The 21,587-nt window shown below is 41.9% G+C and overlaps 1 protein-coding gene across 1 annotated transcript in view; it reads right to left on the bottom strand.

Annotated features, from left to right (window-relative positions):
• The window catches only part of SPON1 (spondin 1), a 271,260-nt gene that overhangs the window by 179,742 nt on the left and 69,931 nt on the right, over positions 1–21,587 (bottom strand). The window contains exons 4-5 of the mRNA XM_033151839.1: positions 3,487–3,560; positions 382–504 (exon numbers count right to left, since the gene is read on the bottom strand). Coding sequence (XP_033007730.1) covers positions 382–504; positions 3,487–3,560 — 197 coding nt within the window. The remainder of the gene's footprint in view (positions 1–381; positions 505–3,486; positions 3,561–21,587) is intronic.

Genomic DNA, 21,587 nt, shown 5'->3' with positions numbered 1-21,587 from the left:
ACAGACAGATGCCAACAACAACTTTCACTACTGATGAGGATGGCTAAAATATCATGATCCAGTATCTACTGAAAAAGTTGAAGAATCTAGTATGTTGGATGGGATGTTCGCTGCAGACTGGCCCTCTGTGCATGTGCAATATCTGAACGTAAAGAAAGCCCTCTAAGAGACAGCAGGGGATGGCCCACAAAAACCTCCCCCACCTGTTACTTTCTATATGTTTTTGACTACTAATATCATCATGCTTCACCATTGGCCATTTGGCTGGGGCTGATGAAAGTTGCAACTCAAAATACTTGGAGGGTTGGGGAAGGTTGGTGTACAGTAAGAAAAATAATACAATACAATACAATACAACACAACACAACACAACACACTCACGTGGGTAATCTTTTGGATGCGACTTCTCCGACCAGTTACCATAAAAGGTAAGCCTATATTTAGCAGTTCCACAGGCACAACAGTCTAAGATTGGTTTATCGGTGACACCATTCATGGCTGAATCTAAAAGGAAGCAAGAGAGGCGATTATTTTACTGTATGGAAGATTCTGAAGGTGCAACATTTGAATATGTTTTATTAAAATTACAAATAAATCAAAACACAAGATGCAAATGGGCTGGGAATTTTAGATCCAGAATTTTGCACTTAAAGTTAGCACTGTACCTTGAGCTTCAGTTAAAGTCACATTTGCTGAATAATGCCTTCTTGGTTTTTTCATAATTTCATAATTTCTAGGAATACAAAATCATGTACCTTGATAGTGCAATATTCACACACTATTTCCAAACACATACAGAAGCTATAATTTCCGTTTGTTTGAATCAAATAGTTACATTGCACCCTCATTGGAACCTGTGAATGTTTGTTCACGTGTTCCAATTAACTCAAGTAAAAGCTGTCTCTAAAGACATACAAGTGTGAAAGAATGTACACCTGTTCATTTGTGCAGACTCTGTACACAGGTGTACAGATGGTACAGCTGCTGAACGTAATGTGTGAACACCCCCATTGACTTGCCAACTTTTTCTTGTATTACAAATGAATGATAGAACAAATGCCTTGGCGTATATACTAATATTTAATAACACTGCTGTAAAAGAGGAGTACTGCAACCTGTTTAAATGCAAACAGCTTCTCTATTCCAGAAACAACCGGAATGTACTTTAAATTCTTGACATGCCCTTTTTGCTTTTAACGCTCTTTTCGATTTTTCTGTATTCAAGAACACGAAACAGATGTCTCAATTTCATTTACGTAACCTGCTCCAGTGACTTCATTGAACGCATTCACCATTCACAGCATAAAGAGCTGTTTGAAATTGAATGCAATCTGCATTTCTAAATGGACTAAAAAAGTGAAAAGCCTGGCCAGTGTCAAATATGCCATATTTATAAAATTCAATTAAGCATCTTACAGCACATACTTCAGCGTATATTGTTTTGAATTTTAAAAAGCCTATCAAAGTCAAGGCCAGATTATCCTAATCCTTGGTCCTAGGGAAAAAGATGAAGGCCAGGCCCTCTTGGCATTCTCTTAAATGTGGTGGTGCTTCCAAATTGGCGGGATGAAAGGGGCAGGAGTAAGATCATCTTCTAGCCGTTATCTTTGCAATGCTGCACCAAGAAATTACCATTCCTTTCCAAGGAGGTCTGGGAATCATTCTCTGGAAGACTTCTGCATAAAATTTATGCAACTAGGATGTAATTTTTAAAAAAAGTTATGCTCCAAAAGGATCAGCATTTTGCAGCACTTCTAAGCACGGTGTCTTCTCAGCTGAAAACATCATGAAAGAGGGTTTGATGAAATCATTACTTTCTGTTAAAGTACATCCTTGGACAAGAAGGGAAGATTTCCTGCCAATATCCCCCTGTACACTTTTCTTAGAAATTCTGCATGGCGACCGTACATACAGCACACCAAACATATAGATGTCAGAAGGTGGTGATTGCCGGCATGATAATACCACCAGGCACCACTTTGAACTGGTTCACATACACCCCTGTGTATAAAGATGACATGGTGACGGGCATTACATTAATGGGAATTCCGTGCATGTGCTTCCTGTGTAACGTCTGAGACCGTAGCAGCTCCATGGAGTTCATGTGTGATCTTGGAAATTAGTGTGGGACACTAGCCCATATAATACAATTCTGCAATTGATACTTGTACCCAGAGGCAGTTGGATAGGGTTCTGTTGAAGCTGTTGGTGTGAATTCGCCAATGATCCTAAGCTCGCTGAATTTGCAGGTTACCCTGAATGCAACAGGTCTTCCTTCCAAGAATATGCTTAGGATCTACATAGATCAAAGTCGGGCTACACAGCCCCTTTAAAACTGCTTAAGCTTCGGCAGCTTGGTGGCCGGTGCCAGAAGCAGCTAAAGCCTGGTCCGTTTCCTGGCATGCAGCATGTATTATGTGACTATCAAGCAGCTCCCTACATGTAAAATAAGCAGATGAACAGTTCAGGAATGCCCAGTCTTCAGGCTATTTATGTCATAATTAGATGGAAAATTGCAGCCTGTATTTTGACCACTTACTGGTATATTTTTCTTTTCTTTACACAATTTCATTTGGTGCAAATGGCTTTCAGGCCTTGCCAACAATGTTGGCTGGACAGGTGCAAAAGTGGAAAATCAGCTCAAAAGGCCCCACGGTGTATGAGAAGGAATACATTTAGGGACATTTATCATGGTATCGCTGTGGTTGTCATATGTTGCTGGCTTCCATGCATGGATAATGTGGGGATAATGTCTATGCATGATGCTACTGATTGGTGGTGACAGCAAGTGCGATGGGGGTTTCTGTTATTTTATTTTTCTATGTTATTTCTAACTTCTACTGGTATTTGTTTTGCTCTCTGCTTTTCTGCTGAGATGCATGTGACTACATTATTCCAGCACCACATTGGCACTCGTGTAGGATCAGCCTGCTCAAGCCGAAACTTAATTATGTTTACTCCGAAGCAGGTCCCATTTTTCTTTATAAATTAATTTCAGCCTCAGGGCCATCTTCTGGTCTTGTTAAGTTAGCCTGTTTTCCTTTGCTGGCATCCTAGAAATGAATTTTGTTCTAAGCCTAACAGACCTTGAACCCAACATATTTGCACCCACTGACTGAGTGAAGCACAGTGCTTGTTTGTGTGGGCATGGATGTCTTTGCTGTTCAGTTCTGAATTGTGTGGATGAACGATTTGGAAGTGTGACTAGGTTTACAACCTTGAAATTGTCTCAGTGAGCATTCAGTAAACCTTTCACATGAATAGCCAGGAAGACCAAACCTACACAGGTGAGAAGTGAGGCCTACTTGCTGATTACAAAAAGAGAGTCTCCAAATCAATAGGACTTAAAGCAGCTTAATTTCAACTAACCTGTGCCCACCCTAACCAACAGATAGAGGTAGCCAACATATGCCAGACTTGTGTTTTTGATTAGTTACTCTGGAAGATCAAATCAGCAAATGAGAAGCAAATGAATGTGTCTCATACCTTGTTCACACAGCCTCTTGGTAAGCGATCCCTCATCTTGAAAATAAATAATTCGTTTTTGTACGATGCTTGCCCTGTTTGAGAGACAGAAGCAATGTGTGTATAAAATGTGCAGACACAGCAGATAACATATTTTCCCACAATACTAGGATTACCATATTTCAAAAAGTAAAAACCAGGACACCCCGAAAGTAGTTGAGCTTTTTTAAACAAAAATCCTGATAATCAGGACGTACGGCAGCCCTATTAATAATAGTAAGTCACCTCTGATCCTCACCAAGTTTATCTGGAGACAAGGTTCATGAGCTGGCATCCCCCACCCTCAATGAGCCATGCTATTGGTTGAGACTGTCAGAGATAGCTCAATCCACCAGTTGGTATGAAGGCACTGGATGGTCTTGAACAGAAGGAGACAATGTGCTGCCTTCCAGATACTGTTGGAGTTCAGCTCTCATAATCTCTGGCTATTGACCATGTTGGCTGGGGCTGATGAGAACTGGAGTCCAAAAACTTCTGGAGGTCACCACGTTGAAGTTCTTGAGGGATGACATGTCTTAGAGAAGGGGTCAGCAATGTGCGGCCCATGGGCTGGATGTGGCCCACAAAGACCATTTTACTGGCCCACGAGCTGCCCTGGAACCGAGACACCTGCTTGGCGAGTCACCCACGTGCTGCACTAAACCAGCACAGTGCGGTATGGGGATTCGCCAAGCGGCACTGGAAATTGTGTCTGCACATGCGCAGAAGCAATTTCCGGCACCGCGGACATGTGCAGACACGATTTCCAGCGTCGTACTGTACCAGTCTGGCCCACGGATGATCTCTGTGAAAGTGATCCGGCCCATGGCCGGTAAACCTTGCCGACCCCTGGCTTAGAGTAAGCAAAAAACACAGGAACATACATTTAATTAGTCCATCAGATATATCAAAAGTGGGAAATATCAGTTGGAACATACTAAGATTGCAATTTCTAAGACAAGATGTCAGTTTTTCATCTTCTTCCTCCTCTGTCAGAATCCAACTAAATCTGTAAGATACTTTTTCATGCCCTACCTATCCATCATGATAACAAAAGTCTAACCACAGCTGGTACAGCATTAGCTATTCGGTAAGAGGTTCAGCAATGAATCAGTAAAAGTACCTTGGTCTCATCCCAAGTCATGCTAGGGGACCTTAGGAAAGCCACTCTTCCTCTGCTCCCCAACTCTAAGGAGGAGATTATTTACGCATTTGATTTTTTTAGGAGTTCTATGTTGACTTCAGCTGTTCATTGCCTACTACTATTAAAAAGCCCCTTTTACTCTCAGTGCCTCTCAGCAGCACCAGTTCTTATCCAACCACACTGAGTACATCACCTACTCACATGGGATGATGAAAGATAAAACCAGTTTTCCAGGTTCCCAACTTGGAAACCCTATGTGGTACTGAAGTTACCTGGCCCTTGCTGGAGTTCATGAAACAAAACCACCAGCGACAACAAGGAACCCAAAAGAGAAAGGAAAGGGGTTCTGCAAACCTGGATTATGTAACTTTGAAAGAAAAATCTGCCAAAAGATACTGCTTATATTTTGTTTACAGGTAGGTAGCCATGTTGGTCTGCCGTAGTCGAAACAAAATAAAATATTCCTTCCAGTAGCACCTTAGAGACCAACTAAGTTTGTTATTGGTATGAGCTTTCGTATGCATGCTGTGTGCATGCACACGAAAGCTCATAGCAATAATAAACTTGGTTGGTCTCTAAGGTGCTACTGGAAGGAATTCTTATATTTTGTGTTTGCCTCTAACTTTGGGCTGCCTTAAACTGGTGAATCTAGCATCTCAGAAAGATCAGACACTCATTTTGCAAAGTTCACTGAAGCTGAAGAATACAGAAGGCACAAAAATGGAACAGAAGAAGTAAGTGCAAGGAAAGATTCAAAAGTGCACTGCCTGTCACTCCTTGGTCTTCAAAATTTCATTGACACCAGTGCTCTTTGTACTCTATTGCAAATGCCAAAGTTGCTGTTTTGATCCAACGCTGGCCAGGACCACATGGTCACAGAAGGACTTCTAAAAACGAAATCTCTAGAACAAATCAGGTGAGACTTCCTTCTAATGTTTCATTTTTTAAAAAGTGTAATGTTAAAATGTTCCTGACTAACAGTTAGTTGACTTGTTAAAATGTAGCAGCTGTAATTTTCTTCTTGTACAATGTTCATTTTTTCCTAATTCAAATGAAATCTGTACATTTTGCATTCCTCCACCCCAATCCATAGCAGCACACGAGAGAATTAAAATAAGCCACAGCATGCAATTCCTCTGGCACCCCTGGTTTTCCCTTTTTGCTGCACTAGCAAGGTTTCCGCAGGTGAAGACAACATGGAAATATTGCTCTAAGGGTGCTTTGAGACTGTTGCTATTTTCAATCACATACTGGCAAATTCAGGTTGCACAATTAAAGTTGATTTGAAGGCCTTGTGCTACAAGCCCATTTTCCCCAAAGATTGTGTGTGTGTGTGTGTGTGTGTGTGTGTGTACAATAAGGAAAACGATACGAAAATGAAATGGAAAATGTGGGTTAATACTTGCTTGGTGCTGTGTCGTGCAAACAAAGAAGAATGAATGCTCAATAAATAGCTAGTGTTGTCTAACCTCCGTTCAAACAAATCAGGATGAATGCCCAGTAAGAAGATCATCTGAATGTGACCTGAATCTTAATAGCTGTGGCCACACAAGAGCCAAGTATGTTTTTCAGATAACAGCATGGAAGCTTACGGGGTTATTGTTTCTCTCTTACTTACTCAATCTTGGGCTGTTCTCATTTGGCTTTTTGCTGCCTGTTTCTACCATTACCATTAATCTTCAAATTATCAAGAGAGAGAGAGAGAAATGAAATATTTGAAGCATAAAGTAATCGGTGCAATCCTAAGCAGTGTTTGTTTCTCATATGGATACTTCAGTGAGATGTAGTTATAAATAAGTGTACCAGGGTTATAGCGATGCCCCCAATGCACAGAAATGTGCTGGTAAATCCACAGAGGCATTACTTTGCAAGCTGTTCTTTAAAGTCCTGCAAATTAAAAAGGGAGTTAGAAAGCCCAGGAAGTAGAAGCAGCTACTATTTTAAAAATAAGTAAGGTATTTATATACATATCTGCTTGTACACATTCATGAAATGTTTTATTGGATTGTGGCCAGTATATTTTATTCCAAGATTGTGGTGGGTTGGTGATTCTTCATTCTCCTCTTCTATGGAAAGGAGGTCCCTTTTAAACATGGGGCCACCTGGTGGATTTAGTAGGCAAGGCAGCAGACAGAAATCAGACAAAAGCATATTGGCAAGGCAGCTATTGCAATGGCTCACCTCTCCAAAATGGGTTTGGGAGAATGTGATGCTAATGACCAATACCTAGATGAAAGTCGACCAGGTTTGCATGTTGAGCATGATGCTTTATGTAAGTGAGTCGTGAACAACTTACACCTGCCAGGAGGGACACCTCAATGTCTGTGCTGTATCAGAAAGATTTTGGACATCACATGGCCAGACAGATGTGCTGTCCCAAGCCCACATTCCCAGCATGTTCACACTCCTGTGTTAGTGACATCTACACTGGTTTGGTCATGTGCACAAAACAGAAGATGGCAGGATCCCCAATGACCTGAAGGCAGCAGGATTCAGACATTAGGCTTGTTGGCAGACCAACATGGCATTACAATCATGTCTACAAATGTGGCATGAAGGCTGGCAACTTTAACCCCGGCGTAAGGGAATCCCTTGCAGATGATCACAGTGCCTGGAGACAGACAGTCAGGTCGTGTATCCACAGCAGTGAACAGAGGAGAAATGACCACTGGGAGCAGCGCAGAGAGAAGAAACGCCATGGCGCACCTGTAGCAGCAAAACTGGATGCCTTCATATGCCCCACCTGGAATAAAACATGTCTCTCCTGTACCAATCTCTACAGCCACAGCAGGTGCTGCAAGTCTCCTGCTGTTTGACTTCACCCTGAAGTTGTGCTCTTCCACTGTCACCTGAGACAGACAGATAGCCAAGAACAACAACCACCACCTAATAGGGTTGTTGTGGGGATTAATTCAGATGGGGGAAACCATGTATACCATCTTGAGCTCCTTGGAGACATGAAAGCAACAAATAAATAAATAAATAAATAAATGAGAGCAACTATATAGCTAACCTGACACAACAGCCCCCCACCCCAGACATACAACAAACCATACTGCAACCAATCAAACACATCCAACCAAACCCTGGATCCTCCAATCTCTCACGACACCAATAAAAACAAATAACTATATAAATACAGGACCTACACATGAGACGTGGACAGAAAAATCCTGCACAAACACTATGCAATAGAATTAAAAGATCACCACCCCCAACCCTCTCCCTCCCTTTCTCTCTCCCCCTCCCCAAAGTCTATGGCAATAGTGTCTCATATGGAAAGTAAACTGTTCAAAAAAGATTGTATGAATTAAAAGTGGAGACAGTATATGTACTTTTCCTTGCTTATTTTTTTTTAAAAAAACTAAACTAAACTAAATGCCACTCCTCTAAACGTTTCACTGTCTTCCTCCTAACGTTTCAGGCAGCTGCGGCAGAAGATGATGCAGGCTTTTAACCTTTCAGTTTGTATCCCCTTTGCTATGTATCTGAGGACCACTTTATTTGTCACATTTTGTTTTCATACACAGAGTTAGTCTCCACTGCTGACATCCTGTGAGTTTACTGCACGCTACAAAGAGGTGACTAGGTTTTACATCTCGAAGGCATGGACAGAGATCTGTGGGGGAAATGGGTGCGAAAGAATGACATAGCAAGGAGCAGGCTTTCCTGATGAAAAGCATCAAACCCAAAGATGCTGCTTTACACTTTAAATGTTTAATGGGCAGAAAAGGTCAGGAGTTGGTAATTACAGAAATAACCTAGAATTAATCAGATGCTGTCAGCAGAAGAGGTCAAGGGTGAAGGCAATGGAATTTTGAATGCCGACCTTGTTGGGGATTGGGATCCCACAGCATGTTTGCAAAAGAAATCCTGTTGTTGACTACAGTTCACTGGATACAAGGAAGGTACCGGAGGTGAAAATTCAGCTTTGTATTCTGTGAATATCTGGCCAGCATAGCATAGTACTAAAGACAATGGGCCATAAGACCTGAAGTTCAAATGTCACCTCTGCCATGAACCCCCTCAGGCAAGTCAATCTGTTACCAATCACCGACCTGCTGCCTCATGTGTTGTTATTTTCATTTTGATTTACTAAGGTCCCAGGGCAAGCCACAATGATTTAGAATGCAACCTTAACAACAGCTAAAAACAAAACAACAATTACAATGATTTTGTGATATTTATGGGACGAATATGGTGCTGCTGATAATAATAATAATAATAATAATAATAATAATAATAATAATAATAATAATAGTTGTAAGAATTAATAGATGAGAAACACTGCAAACAGTTATACCAACTGACGTAGTTAAATGTTATATGTCCATTAAGCACGATCACTTTTGCAAAATTTGTAATATATTGAACTTCTTCAGCTGCTTATCAAAATTGGCACACTCTCCCCACACTACATTTCTCGAAACTGATTGCTTTATTTCTGTATTTATTTGTTAAATTTATAATGTTGCATCTTCCTCCACAGGAGCCCAAGGCAGCAACCATGCCAATACTAAAATAATACAATTAAGACATCTAAAAAACAAGGAGAGGCAATTAGGGGTTGAATAATGGCAATATTTCTATTCTCTTTCTCCTAGCAAGATTTTGTACTTACAAAGTCTTGCTTTATTCAGTTGTATTAGAAACTCTTTAAGGTGGTGCAACTTTTTCAGCGTAGTCACAGTGTGTTTCATAGAATCATAGAATTGTAGAGTTGAAAGAGACCACAGGAGTCATCTAGTCCACCCCCTGCAATGCAGGACTCTTTTGCCCAACATGGGGCTCGAACCCACGACCCTGAGATTGTCTCATGCTCTACCAACTGAGCTATCCCAGCTCAATATATATATGATATCCTATTTATATAAAATTCCAGACTATGGTTCCTTTCTGAAATCATGGCATCATTGTCAGGGAGGGTTGAGGCTCGTTTCAGACCATTCCTCTGGGCAAATGCATAATTCTTGCAAACATTGCTTGAGAAAAGCTATGAGTGATAAAGGCCAGGACAAAGGTTCTTGCTTCAGTCAACTGCTGAAGGAAATATTTCAGTAACTATTTGAGTGAATGTCTTTCAGAACTCTCTTCTGGGTATAGCTGAGACAATGCAAACATTTGGTGAGGTCTCATTCCAAACCCTATTCTGTGGCACCTGATGTGAACTCAAGCTCCACGGCAGTTTGAATAATCCATAATAGCACAAGCAAACTTTAGATGGAAGCGGGGGGGGGCAGCATAGAATATCAGCCCCAGTTTGGTTTCTGCTATGGGTCATAGATGTGATTCCACTCACTTCAAAGCAGGATCTTGACCATCATATATAATGAAACAAAGAAGCTTCTCGAAAACATCTAATTAAATATGTGTCTGCATTTGTACTGTGCTCAAAAAATCTCTCTGTTCTCTATCTGATGGTTCACGAGGATAAATATTAATTTTAAATCAATCAGTCTGCCGCGTTCCTAAAAGAGAAAACCAAGGAGAGCATCGGTGCTGGAAACCTGGACAGTGAGACTGGTCCATTTATTACCAGTATTCTGCCACCCACAGAAGACATTTCAGGAGAATTGCGCAGGAATTTAAAAATTATGGAGAGACAAGCGATGGACCCGCACAGACTTGTGGAAAGGAAGCATGAGTCACTTGTCCCTAACACCCCGCCCCCAGCTGCTTACTGAGAAGCAACAGGCTTGCCAGTAGTGGGACCACAGCAGCTGATGTGGATCCTGCTGAAGAAGGAAAAGCTTGACAAACACATTTCTCCCTTGCTTTAGGGGTCACATCCAAACTCCTCCTCCTCCTCCTCCTCTTCTTCTTCTTCTTCTTCTGTCATGGGTCAGGCAACATAGCACCAATGCACTGCTTCCCACACTAGGAAAGTGCAGTGTTGCTCTCAGCATCGGTGGAGCATATGCGGGATATCCCAGGCATGGGATAGCAACTCGGGTGCCCAGAGCGGTGTGTGTGCCCTGCAGCTGGGGCTGGAGCAAGCTGCCCATGGGGGCAGAGCGAGCTGCCCATGGCGGACATTCAGCAGACCATGCACTCCCAAGCCTCCTCCAAGTTGTCAAAAGAAAGGGGGAAGGCGCACAGCTCCCCCCTTACCCCAATGGCTTGGGGTAGGCTTAGAAGTCGCGGCTGGCCAGTGCGCTGAATGTCACCCCCCTCAGTGAGAGCACACGGGGCAGTATACCCCCACTGTCCCCCTTCCTACGCCCCTGGCTCTCAGCAGCTCCCACACTATCGCAACTCCATGCCAGCATTGACTGAGTTTCTTTCCACTGTGCTCACACTATGTTGTTGTTGTTGTTGTTGTTGTTCAGTCGTTCAGTCGTGTCCGACTCTTCGTGACCCCATGGACCAGAGCACGCCAGGCACGCCTATCCTTCACTGCCTCTCGCAGTTTGGCCAAACTCATGTTAGTAGCTTCGAGAACACTGTCCAACCATCTCATCCTCTGTCGTCCCCTTCTTCTTGTGCCCTCCATCTTTCCCAGCATCAGGGTCTTTTCTAGGGAGTCTTCTCTTCTCATGAGGTGGCCAAAGTACTGGAGCCTCAACTTCAGGATCTGTCCTTCTAGTGAGTACTCAGGGCTGATTTCTTTGAGAATGGATAGGTTTGATCTTCTTGCAGTCCATGGGACTCTCAAGAGTCTCCTCCAGCACCATAATTCAAAAGCATCAATTCTACGGCGATCAGCCTTCTTTATAGTCCAGCTCTCACTTCCGTACATTACTACTGGGAAAACCATAGCTTTAACTATACGGACCTTTGTCGGCAAGGTGATGTCTTTGCTTTTTAAGATGCTGTCTAGGTTTGTCATTGCTTTTCTCCCAAGAAGCAGGCGTCTTCTAATTTCGTGACTGCTGTCACCATCTGCAGTGATCATGGAACCCAAGAAAGTGAAATCTCTCACTGCCTCCATTTCTTCCCCTTCTATTTGCCAGGAGGTGATGGGACCAGTGGCCATGATCTTAGTTTTTTTGATGTTGAGCTTCAGACCATATTTTGCGCTCTCCTCTTTCACCCTCATTAAAAGGTTCTTTAATTCTTCCTCACTTTCTGCCATCAAGGTAGTATCATCAGCATATCTGAGGTTGTTGATATTTTTTCCGGCAATCTTAATTCCGGTTGGGGATTCATTCAGTCCAGCCTTTCGCATGATGAATTCTGCATATAAGTTAAATAAGCAGGGAGACAATATACAGCCTTGTCGTACTCCTTTCCCAATTTTGAACCAATCAGTTGTTCCATATCCAGTTCTAACTGTAGCTTCTTGTCCCACATAGAGATTTCTCAGGAGGCAAATGAGGTGATCCGGCACTCCCATTTCTTTAAGAACTTGCCATAGTTTGCTGTGGTCGACACAGTCAAATGCTTTTGCATAATCAATGAAGCAGAAGTAGATGTTTTTCTGGAACTCTCTGGCTTTCTCCATAATCCAGCGCATGTTTGCAATTTGGTCTCTGGTTCCTCTGCCCCTTCGAAATCCAGCTTGCACTTCTGGGAGTTCTCGGTCCACATACTGCTTAAGCCTGCCTTGTAGAATTTTAAGCATAACCTTGCTAGCGTGTGAAATGAGTGCAATTGTGCGGTAGTTGGAGCATTCTTTGGCACTGCCCTTCTTTGGGATTGGGATGTAGACTGATCTTCTCCAATCCTCTGGCCACTGCTGAGTTTTCCAAACTTGCTGGCATATTGAGTGCAGCACCTTAACAGCATCCTCTTTTAAAATTTTAAATAGTTCAGCTGGAATATCATCACTTCCACTGGCCTTGTTGTTAGCAAGGCTTTCTAAGGCCCATTTGACTTCACTCTCCAGGATGTCTGGCTCAAGGTCAGCAACCACATTACCTGGGGTGTATGAGACCTCCATATCTTTCTGGTATAATTCCTGTGTATTCTTGCCACCTCTTCTTGATGTCTTCTGCTTCTGTTAGGTCCTTTCCACTTTTGTCCTTAATTGTGGTAATCTTTGTACGAAATGTTCCTTTCATATCTCCAATTTTCTTGAATAAATCTCTGGTTTTTCCCATTCTGTTATTTTCCTCTATTTCTTTGCATTGCTCATTTAGAAAGGCCCTCTTGTCTCTCCTTGCTATTCTTTGGAAATCTGCATTCAATTTCCTGTATCTTTCACGATCTCCTTCGCATTTTGCTTGTCTTCTCTCCCCCGCTATTTGTAAGGCCTCATTGGACAGCCACTTTGCTTTCTTGCATTTCTTTTTCATTGGGATGGTTTTCGTTGCTGTCTCCTGTATAATGTTACGAGCCTCCATCCACAGTTCGTCAGGTACTCTATCCACCAAATCTAAACCCTTGAACCTGTTCTTCACTTCAACCGTGTATTCATAAGGAATTTGATTTAGATTGAATCTTACTGGCCCAGTGGTTTTTCCTACTTTCTTCAGTTTAAGCTGGAATTTTGCTATAAGAAGCTGATGATCTGAGCCACAGTCAGCTCCAGGTCTTGTTTTTGCTGAGTGTATAGAGCTTCTCCATCTTTGGCTGCAGAGAATATAATCAATCTGGTTTCGATGTTGCCCATCTGGTGATGTCCATGTGTAGAGTCGTCTCTTGTGTTGTTGGAAAAGAGTGTTTGTGATGACCAGCTTGTTCTCTTGACAGAACTCTATTAGCCTTTGCCCTGCTTCATTTTGATCTCCAAGGCCAAACTTGCCAGTTGTTCCTTTTATCTCTTGACTCCCTACTTTAGCATTCCAATCCCCTATAATGAGAAGAACATCCTTCTTTGGTGTCATTTCTATAAGGTGTTGTAAGTCTTCATTGAATTGGTCAATTTCGGTTTCTTCAGCACTGGTAGTTGGTGCATAAACTTGGATTACTGTGATGTTAAAAGGACTGCCTTGGATTCGTATCGAGATCATTCTATCATTTTTGAAATTGCATCCCAGTACAGCTTTCGCCACTCTTTGGTTGACTATGAGGGCCACTCCATTTTTTTTTACGGGGTTCCTGCCCACAGTAGTAGATATGATAGTCATCCGAACTGAATTCGCCCATTCCTGTCCATTTTAGTTCACTGATGCCTAGGATGTCAATGTTTATTCTTGCCATCTCATTTTTTACCACATCCAGCTTACCAAGGTTCATGGTTCTTACATTCCAGGTTCCTATGCAATACTTTTCTTTACAGCATTGGACTTTCCTTTCGCTTCCAGGCATATCCGCAACTGAGCGTCCTTTCGGCTTTGGCCCAGCCGCTTCATCAACTCTGGATCTACTTGTACTTGTCCTCCGCTCTTCCCCAGTAGCAAGTTGGACGCCTTCCGACCTGAGGGGCTCATCTTCCAGCGTCATATCTTTTATATGCCTGTTGTCTTTGTCCATGGAGTTTTCTTGGCAGGGATACTGGAGCGGCTTGCCAGTTCCTTCTCCAGGTGGATCACGTTTGGTCCAAACTCTCCGCTATGACCTGTCCATCTTGACCTGTCCATAGCTTCCCTGAGTAATTCAAGCCCCTTCGCCACGACAAGGCAGTGATCCATGAAGGGGGCTCACACTATAAAAGATGCTTAATCTGCTATACAAAGTACCTCATTTGTTATGTGGTTTGCCCTTAATTACACATTCCTGACAGAGAAGGCTGATGAAAACATATTATACTTGTGCTCCCGTATCACTCTATTACTTCACATGCACCATACATGACGCTTTTTTATCACTGTTGTATCCTGTGGGTTTGGGAAGGGCATTCACTGCAGAAAGGAACCTTGCCGGGGTCTGCTGCCATACCCAGAAGCAGTGGGAGTCAGGATAAATTCAATATTTATATTTATTGGTGAACAACAGATCAACAGCTCAGCTCAGCACAGCCACTAGGTCTTGCTACACAACTAGTTCCCACTGAAGGGAACCACACCTAGAAAGAATAGTTTCTATTGCAGACCAGGCATGTCTCTTAGAAACAGGCTGCACAAGCTACACCAACAATGCCCAAAAAGGCTTGGGGTCTGCACACTCTCCGGACTGTGCAATCCATCGCATAAACCAATCCAAATGTCACAACAGGTCCTCTCAGCAGAGAACATTCACCACCCCCCCTGGACAAAACTTGCTTGGGTTGGCTTCAAATAGCTGCATTGCATGCTTCCAGCTGTGTGCTTTTTAGTATTCATTTTTATATTTTCATGAGTATCGTATTGTTATGCTATCAGCTTGATGTTGGTTTAATTCCAACCCTGGGTCCTTGATACGCAAATGTACCCTGTAAGGAAAGGAAAGGAAGGCCCAGCAACAGAAGCTATGCAGGACTATGGCAGTGGCATACTCTGGACTTTTCCGTGGCCCCCTGGGTGACATCAAAAATCGCCCCCAGACTCTCACCTTCCACTGTTCGTCATTGTTGTGGCACCCCCTATGGCACCCTCTTGGCTCGGCGCCCAGTGTGGGCAAACCAGTCACACTCCCCTAAATCCATCTCTGGGCACAGGTTGTGCTCATATGCTACCCATGGCACCTGGTCAGCCACTGTGAGCACAGGGTGATGTACCAGATGAAGCTTTGGCTCCATCCAGCAGGGCTTCCTATGTCCTTAAGTCCGAGCAGTTACATTTTTAATCCACTTATAGAATCCGTCCCCCAGATGGCTGCAAGCTTCCCTGGTAACCCACCCTACTAAATCATCACTTATCTGTTAGCTATGTACAGTTAGCACATTCACAGTCACGTTCAGTAGCATAGCCTAGCTGCACTGAAACAACTCACACGTTTGCCAACTCCACCCCAGCATCTGCATGCATGCTACCTCCACCCACATACCGGTACTTTCCACATTGAACAGGAAGATCTGCACAGGCATCCCAATTCCATGCATCACCTATGCACAGATTTGTTCATGTATCAAGACCCTATTCCAGACATTTGTTCTACTTGTGGTGGGGCCATGACGCAGCTCACTTCCCGCTTGCCCCATGTAAACTTAAGAAGGTCTAAAGAGGCATACTGATTTCCATCTCCTTTCCCTGTATGACTATTCTATTTCATCTCCTAAAAACCATTCGGCCAAAGTTAGGATGAAGCCAGCTCTTGATAATTAAAAAAAATATATCAAAATGACCACTGTTGAGCAAATGCTGCAGGTTTGCGTTGTACTGTATGTGAATTCCAAGTAACATAAAGGCTCAAGGTGGGTGCATTTGAAAAGTAGGTAATTCTTTCTGCAGTATACTTCAATAGGATCAGTAGCTCAAAACAATACAGTCTCTTCTGCTTATGTAAGGTGCAATGATTTATGTTTCACCTATTTGTTGCCAATATGAGAGGTAGTATGATTGCACCAATAACCTTAAATCAGTCCACTTTTATAACAGCAAATCAATTGCTATGAGATACTGTTCAAACTTGTATGGATTTTTCCCCATCTCCTTATCACATATTATTTATATCCTTTCCTATGAAGTGCTTGTGGCAGATAGAAAAGCAGCGAACATCCCTTTATTTCAAAATATATATTTTTTAAAATGCTTGGCAGCAGAGGAGAGAGTGTTGCTTACATAAAAGATTTTTATTGGCTTCTCTTCACTGTGTATGGGGATAGGTTATTCAGCTCTCTCTGAGGAAAGATGACATGCACTTCCCCCCTTTCAGACGTTCCCATTTGATCATCAGAGAGAGATAAGGATAGCATATATCCAAGAAAACGAGAAACACCCTGGGCCATTCTTCAGCTCCAAGCCTCCACAGGAACATAGGAAGCTGCCTTACACTGAGTCAAAATATTGTTCCATTGAGGTCAGTATTGTCTACACTGACTGGAAGCAACTCCCCATGGTTTCAGGCTGTGGTCTCTTCCAACCTTACCTGGAGAGGCCAAGGATTGAACCTGGGACCATCTGTAGGCAAAGCTGATGTTCAACCATGGAGCTATGGCTCTTCCCCAAAATTCTGATACTGCTGAAATTTCATCTCTGGACACATAACTCACTTTTGCTGCTGCTCACTGCTTCATTCCAGTCCTGTGAGAGTTCAGCTTGACTCTCTTCCTGCCATAGCTCCTGGCTTTCCTGAACCAGAACAAACTTCCAACTTATCCATAATCCACCTTCACCGTGTTGCAACGCCGCAGTCCAGAAGTTAACTAGAGCAATGAGTAAAATGACCAACTTATCTCTGTCCAATAGAGGCTGGAGCTGGTGAACTAGCTTAAGCTAGAAAGAGGCACTCCAAACCACTGAGGCCACCTGAGCCTCCACTGAGCATCTGTCTCCCTCTTGAACACCTCTGTCTTATGAGGATTCAGCTTCAATTATTGGCCCATATTGGACCCATCACTAGTCCCAAACACCAGTCTGTCAGGCTCTATTGAAGCTCCTGTGGGAATTTTCCAAACAGTTCTCTGGTATTAATGGCATTCTTACAGATATACTGGCATTGCAGGTGTTTTTGTCACTTGTTGCAGATGAAATCTGCTTTATTCAGCAGACAGCTTGTGTGAAACTGTTGCTAGCCTCCTCTTTCACATCTACACAAATTCACACACTTTTCATTCAAGTGCAAGACAGACAGACATTTTGGTAAACAAGGAGTCAGACTGTTAAAGGTTTGTTGCTGCAATAGCCACTGCTCCTTGTCAGTATACTGTACTTAACTTGTCTTCTAGAGTTCATCGTTATTTTCACTCCAGACAAATTCAATTCCTTTTGCAACATTTTGCATGAAGCGAGTTTTACCTTGATGCTGCTTGAGCAATCAATTTGCATGAGCAGGATGCTTCACAATGGATTGTGGGGAAATAGAGATTATAACACTGAGAGACTCGGAGGATTGGCTAGCTTGATAAATATGTGTTCTGGCTGAGGAGGGGGTCATATGCCAATTAAGGATGAGGTTTGCTGTTTTGAGCCTTCAACCAGCATTGATCCTGGATATCCAAGAGATGGCTTTTTTAACTACGTCAGCTGGTGTGCCAGATGTACCCACTTTTGGAATATAGATTTCTAGCTTCTGTTATTCATGCCTTGATGACTACCAGGATGAATTGTTGCAATATGCTTTATGTAGGGCAATTGGCTCAAGAATGCAGCTGCCCGTTTGTCAATGGCATGTGTTGCCTATCTTGAAACAACAAATACACAAAAATCGTGACCGGCTGAAAAATATTCTCAACTCTTAACAATTGCATATATAAACAAATATAATATAAATCTTAGACATAGTAATAGATGGGTACAATCACGCAACTGTAGATATATGCCTTCAACATGTATCCATAAGTATCATGGGATACACATATTATAGATCAAGGTCCCAAGAGGGATATAATGCAGGTTGTGTTGGTTAGCGATGGTTCTGTAGTTATGCCATTCAAAAGATGCAGATGAAGTTGCCACGAAGATAAAGTTGAACAAAAAATAACTTTGCTGTATTGCCACTCCAAAATAGGATGGACAAGGTTACCCGGGTTTTAAGCCTTGTTTCGCCTAAATTAGGCTTCATCAGCAACAACGCTGTATACAAAAGTACAGAATCAGTTTTAAAAAAACAACAACAACAAAAGTCTGCTATCAACGCATAAAATACATTGTTATACATACCACTCGAAGTGAATACGTAAACACAGAACAACAGGAATAAAATAGATTTCTTCAGCACCAAATACGCTGTATGATATGATATAAAGGAGATACAAAATCAGTATCTTAAACCAAAATGTATGTTATCAACCCGCCAAATGAATGCTGTTATACATACCACTTGAAATAGATGCGCAAACATAGAACAACAAGAGTATAGAGGGTGGAACAAACATACTAAGTAGAGCTGACTATATATAGGTATACAACCAAGAGATACAGGTGTTACTAATTCGGATTGTTCTGGAAGGCCCTTAAAGGGACAAACACACAAAAAATGTTTTAATTAAGTTGCAAATGTAAAGTATTTCAAAACTAAAGACCAGAAGTGTATATAGAACAAGTATCAGATTCACAAAATGATGAGGGAGAAGAAAGACAAGATCTGGATTATAAGAAACAGTTATAATCTATATCTGTATTAAGACCAGCAGGATGTAGTGTATTAAGCAAGAAAATAAACCTGGCTTCTTTCTGCAATAATCTTGTCTTTGCTAATTCTAACGGGCCAGAATAAGTCCAAATAACAAAAAAGGAAAGATCTTCATCCGTGTGTGATGCTTCTAAAAAGTGTGCAGCAAGAGGAGCATCCATCACACAGTTTCTTATTCTAGATCTATGCTCAGAAATTCTAATTTTTATAGGTCTAAGTGTATATCCCACATACAACAAGTCACACGGGCACCTGATAACATACACAACTTTTTTTTTTTTTTTATCTTGAAACAACATCATTGGCTACGGCTTGCTTTCTAGGTATAATTCAATGTGCTGGTTTTGACCTGTTCCTCTGCAGTCTGAGTCCTGACCATCTCAGGGAATGCCTGGCTACGATGAAGCTTTGTGGTCACCCAGTTAAAATGCCACCCAAGTATTTCATTTACAGATATAAGATTGTAGTCAATTATGAGTAGGGCTTTTTCTGTACTGGTCCCTGAATCATGATTTCCCTTCCCTCTAAGAATGTTGGTTTCTCTTACCTCTTTTCAGAGACAAGTGAATCCTTACTGTTCCACAAAGCACTTGAAAGCTGAAGTTTTGGCTTTTGATCTGATTGCTGTTTATATTTTGTGTTTTCTTGTTGTCAAATTATAGAATACATTTTCCTTTCCTATTGTTTTTGTTTTTATGCAATCAAACTAATTAGGTATATTTCCATCATACAAATGATCTAATAATGTGAAATGTATGATGTCTTATGTCATACATGCTTGGCCGGGGGTTGGACTGGATGGCCCTTGTGGTCTCTTCCAACTCTATGATTCTATGATACCAGTGGGTGCAATGGGTCTTCCCCTACTTCCCCTTGAAATACTTGCACACCACCAAAATCTACGCCAGAGGTTCTTCAACTTAATGGAGCAGATTTTATAGGCACATGAGGAGTTGCAGGGGGAATGAGAGCTAGTAGAAACCCTGTTGTGCAGTTGTGATGACACTGTTGGATGTCACTCAATGTGATGGCCACCACAAAGTACCAATGTGAAAATCAATCAGCTTTATTCTTCTATGCTTGTGTATGGTGGATGAGTCAACCCAGAGCTGAGATGGATATGTGAGAAGGATGTTGGTTCAACTATACCAGTTCCCTGGTCTATAACTGCATTTCAGATAGATCTGGGATGTGGCTCAGGTTGCTCCTAGTCCTTTCAGTTCTGGACTGAACTCTGTGTATCAAAAATGTGGTCAAGCTTTTACAGCGGCAATGGATTAGACAGTAGTAATACTTTAATTCCTGTCTACGTGGTTTTATTGAGAAATGTGGCTGAGACACACATGGAAATACACACTCATTTCTTTTCTTCATCAAGTTGCTCACATTGTGGGCAGCTTCAAGTAGCCAAATTCAAATAGTTATAGCTTTGGAAAGAGTTGGATACTGAGCAGAAAACATCTATCATCAGCTGCTTTGCTCTTGAGAAACAGAGGCTTTTAGGAAAGTGGTGGTGCTTGCAGATCTTTCTGTTTCTTGGTATAGGTTTGATCACTTTTGGTAACTGAGTACAGTGAGATGTGAACTTAGATGGAGCTGTGTAGATCAACTCAGCCAATGGAATTGCAAGCAAAATAGAATTGAAAAATGGTTCTGTGTTTTCTATGTATCACTTCTATAGTGTTTTGAAATGAAGATAAATTACTTGCTTTTATTTGCTTTTACTTTTTTCATCTGTTTAATTTTCCATATACAACAACACTTGCTTCAAGATTTGGGAGTCCAAGAAGGATTTATTTTAACCCTTTCTAATCCAATCCTCTGGATGGTACACAAGGCATTATCTGCATGCTGATATAATACTTACATCAACATGCTTGCAGTTTAGAGAAGCAGAATATAGTCCCAGCAAGGCTACTGGTACACTCGGGTGGCCTTCATGCATGTCACTATCCTCAGCTCTCCAAAAGGAAATGAGAGTTACAAGAATGTACCTCACAATTTTTGTGTGAGAGAATGAATATTGGAAGTTCTATGCTCAGAGATACATCCATGGTAACTGTATCTAAAAGCCAGTTCCCAGCATTCCAGTGATGGTGAAGGGTTCAGGTAGGAGCTAATACAATGGCAGAGGCCACTGTTACAATGTCAGCTTACTACCACAAGCAGCCTATGCAGGGAATGGCATAAAGGTTGAAATGCTGGTCATAGAAAGGACTAGGAGCAACCTGAGCCACATCCCAAAGCTAGGTGGAACACTTATTCTTAAATAAGCGACCTATGTATCACACAGTCAGTGCCCTGTGGTATGCCCATGGTTCCAAACATAATTCTTTTTTGTTTCTCTGTTCTTCTTCAGTTGCTTGTTCAGTTGTAAAATTAAGTCCCTAGCTTAGAAGTAATTGGCAGGTATGGTGCCAGTTACAGTTAATTTTTTTACCTCAGTTTTGTTAGGCCTGGGAGGACAGGACCAAGACTATAGACTCTTAATCCATGTTTACACAACTTTCTGACTTTGATGAGACAGGAAAATAGGATTGTTTGTCTTTGATTTCATTTTAATCATTAAGTCCCCATTTTGGGCATAAATATGGTCGCTTTTTGGCTTAACAAGTAGGAATTTTTTTAATTATTATTCAAAAGAGGCCTCATTTCTCTGAGGAGGCAAAGTTGTCCTCCACCTTGACATTCTGCAGCTCGCAGTGACAGAGATCCCACATGATCCTGATCATAGACAAATACACGAACTGCAGAAATTTCTGCCTCCTTTTCCTTTTTTGTTGGAATTTTCCAATATCCCTGGTATTTGTGCACAGGACAGAAAGATGCACTCCCATCCACCAGGAGCCCTTGAAATACACAAGCATTTCCACCACATACATCACTTGTTGTAATGGAGTATGAT

This window comes from Lacerta agilis, chromosome 1, assembly GCF_009819535.1.
Source record: "Lacerta agilis isolate rLacAgi1 chromosome 1, rLacAgi1.pri, whole genome shotgun sequence".
Taxonomy (NCBI): Eukaryota; Metazoa; Chordata; class Lepidosauria; order Squamata; family Lacertidae; genus Lacerta; species Lacerta agilis.
The sequence above is the reverse complement of the archived record's forward strand: the minus strand, read 5'-3'. Positions and strand labels throughout refer to the sequence as shown.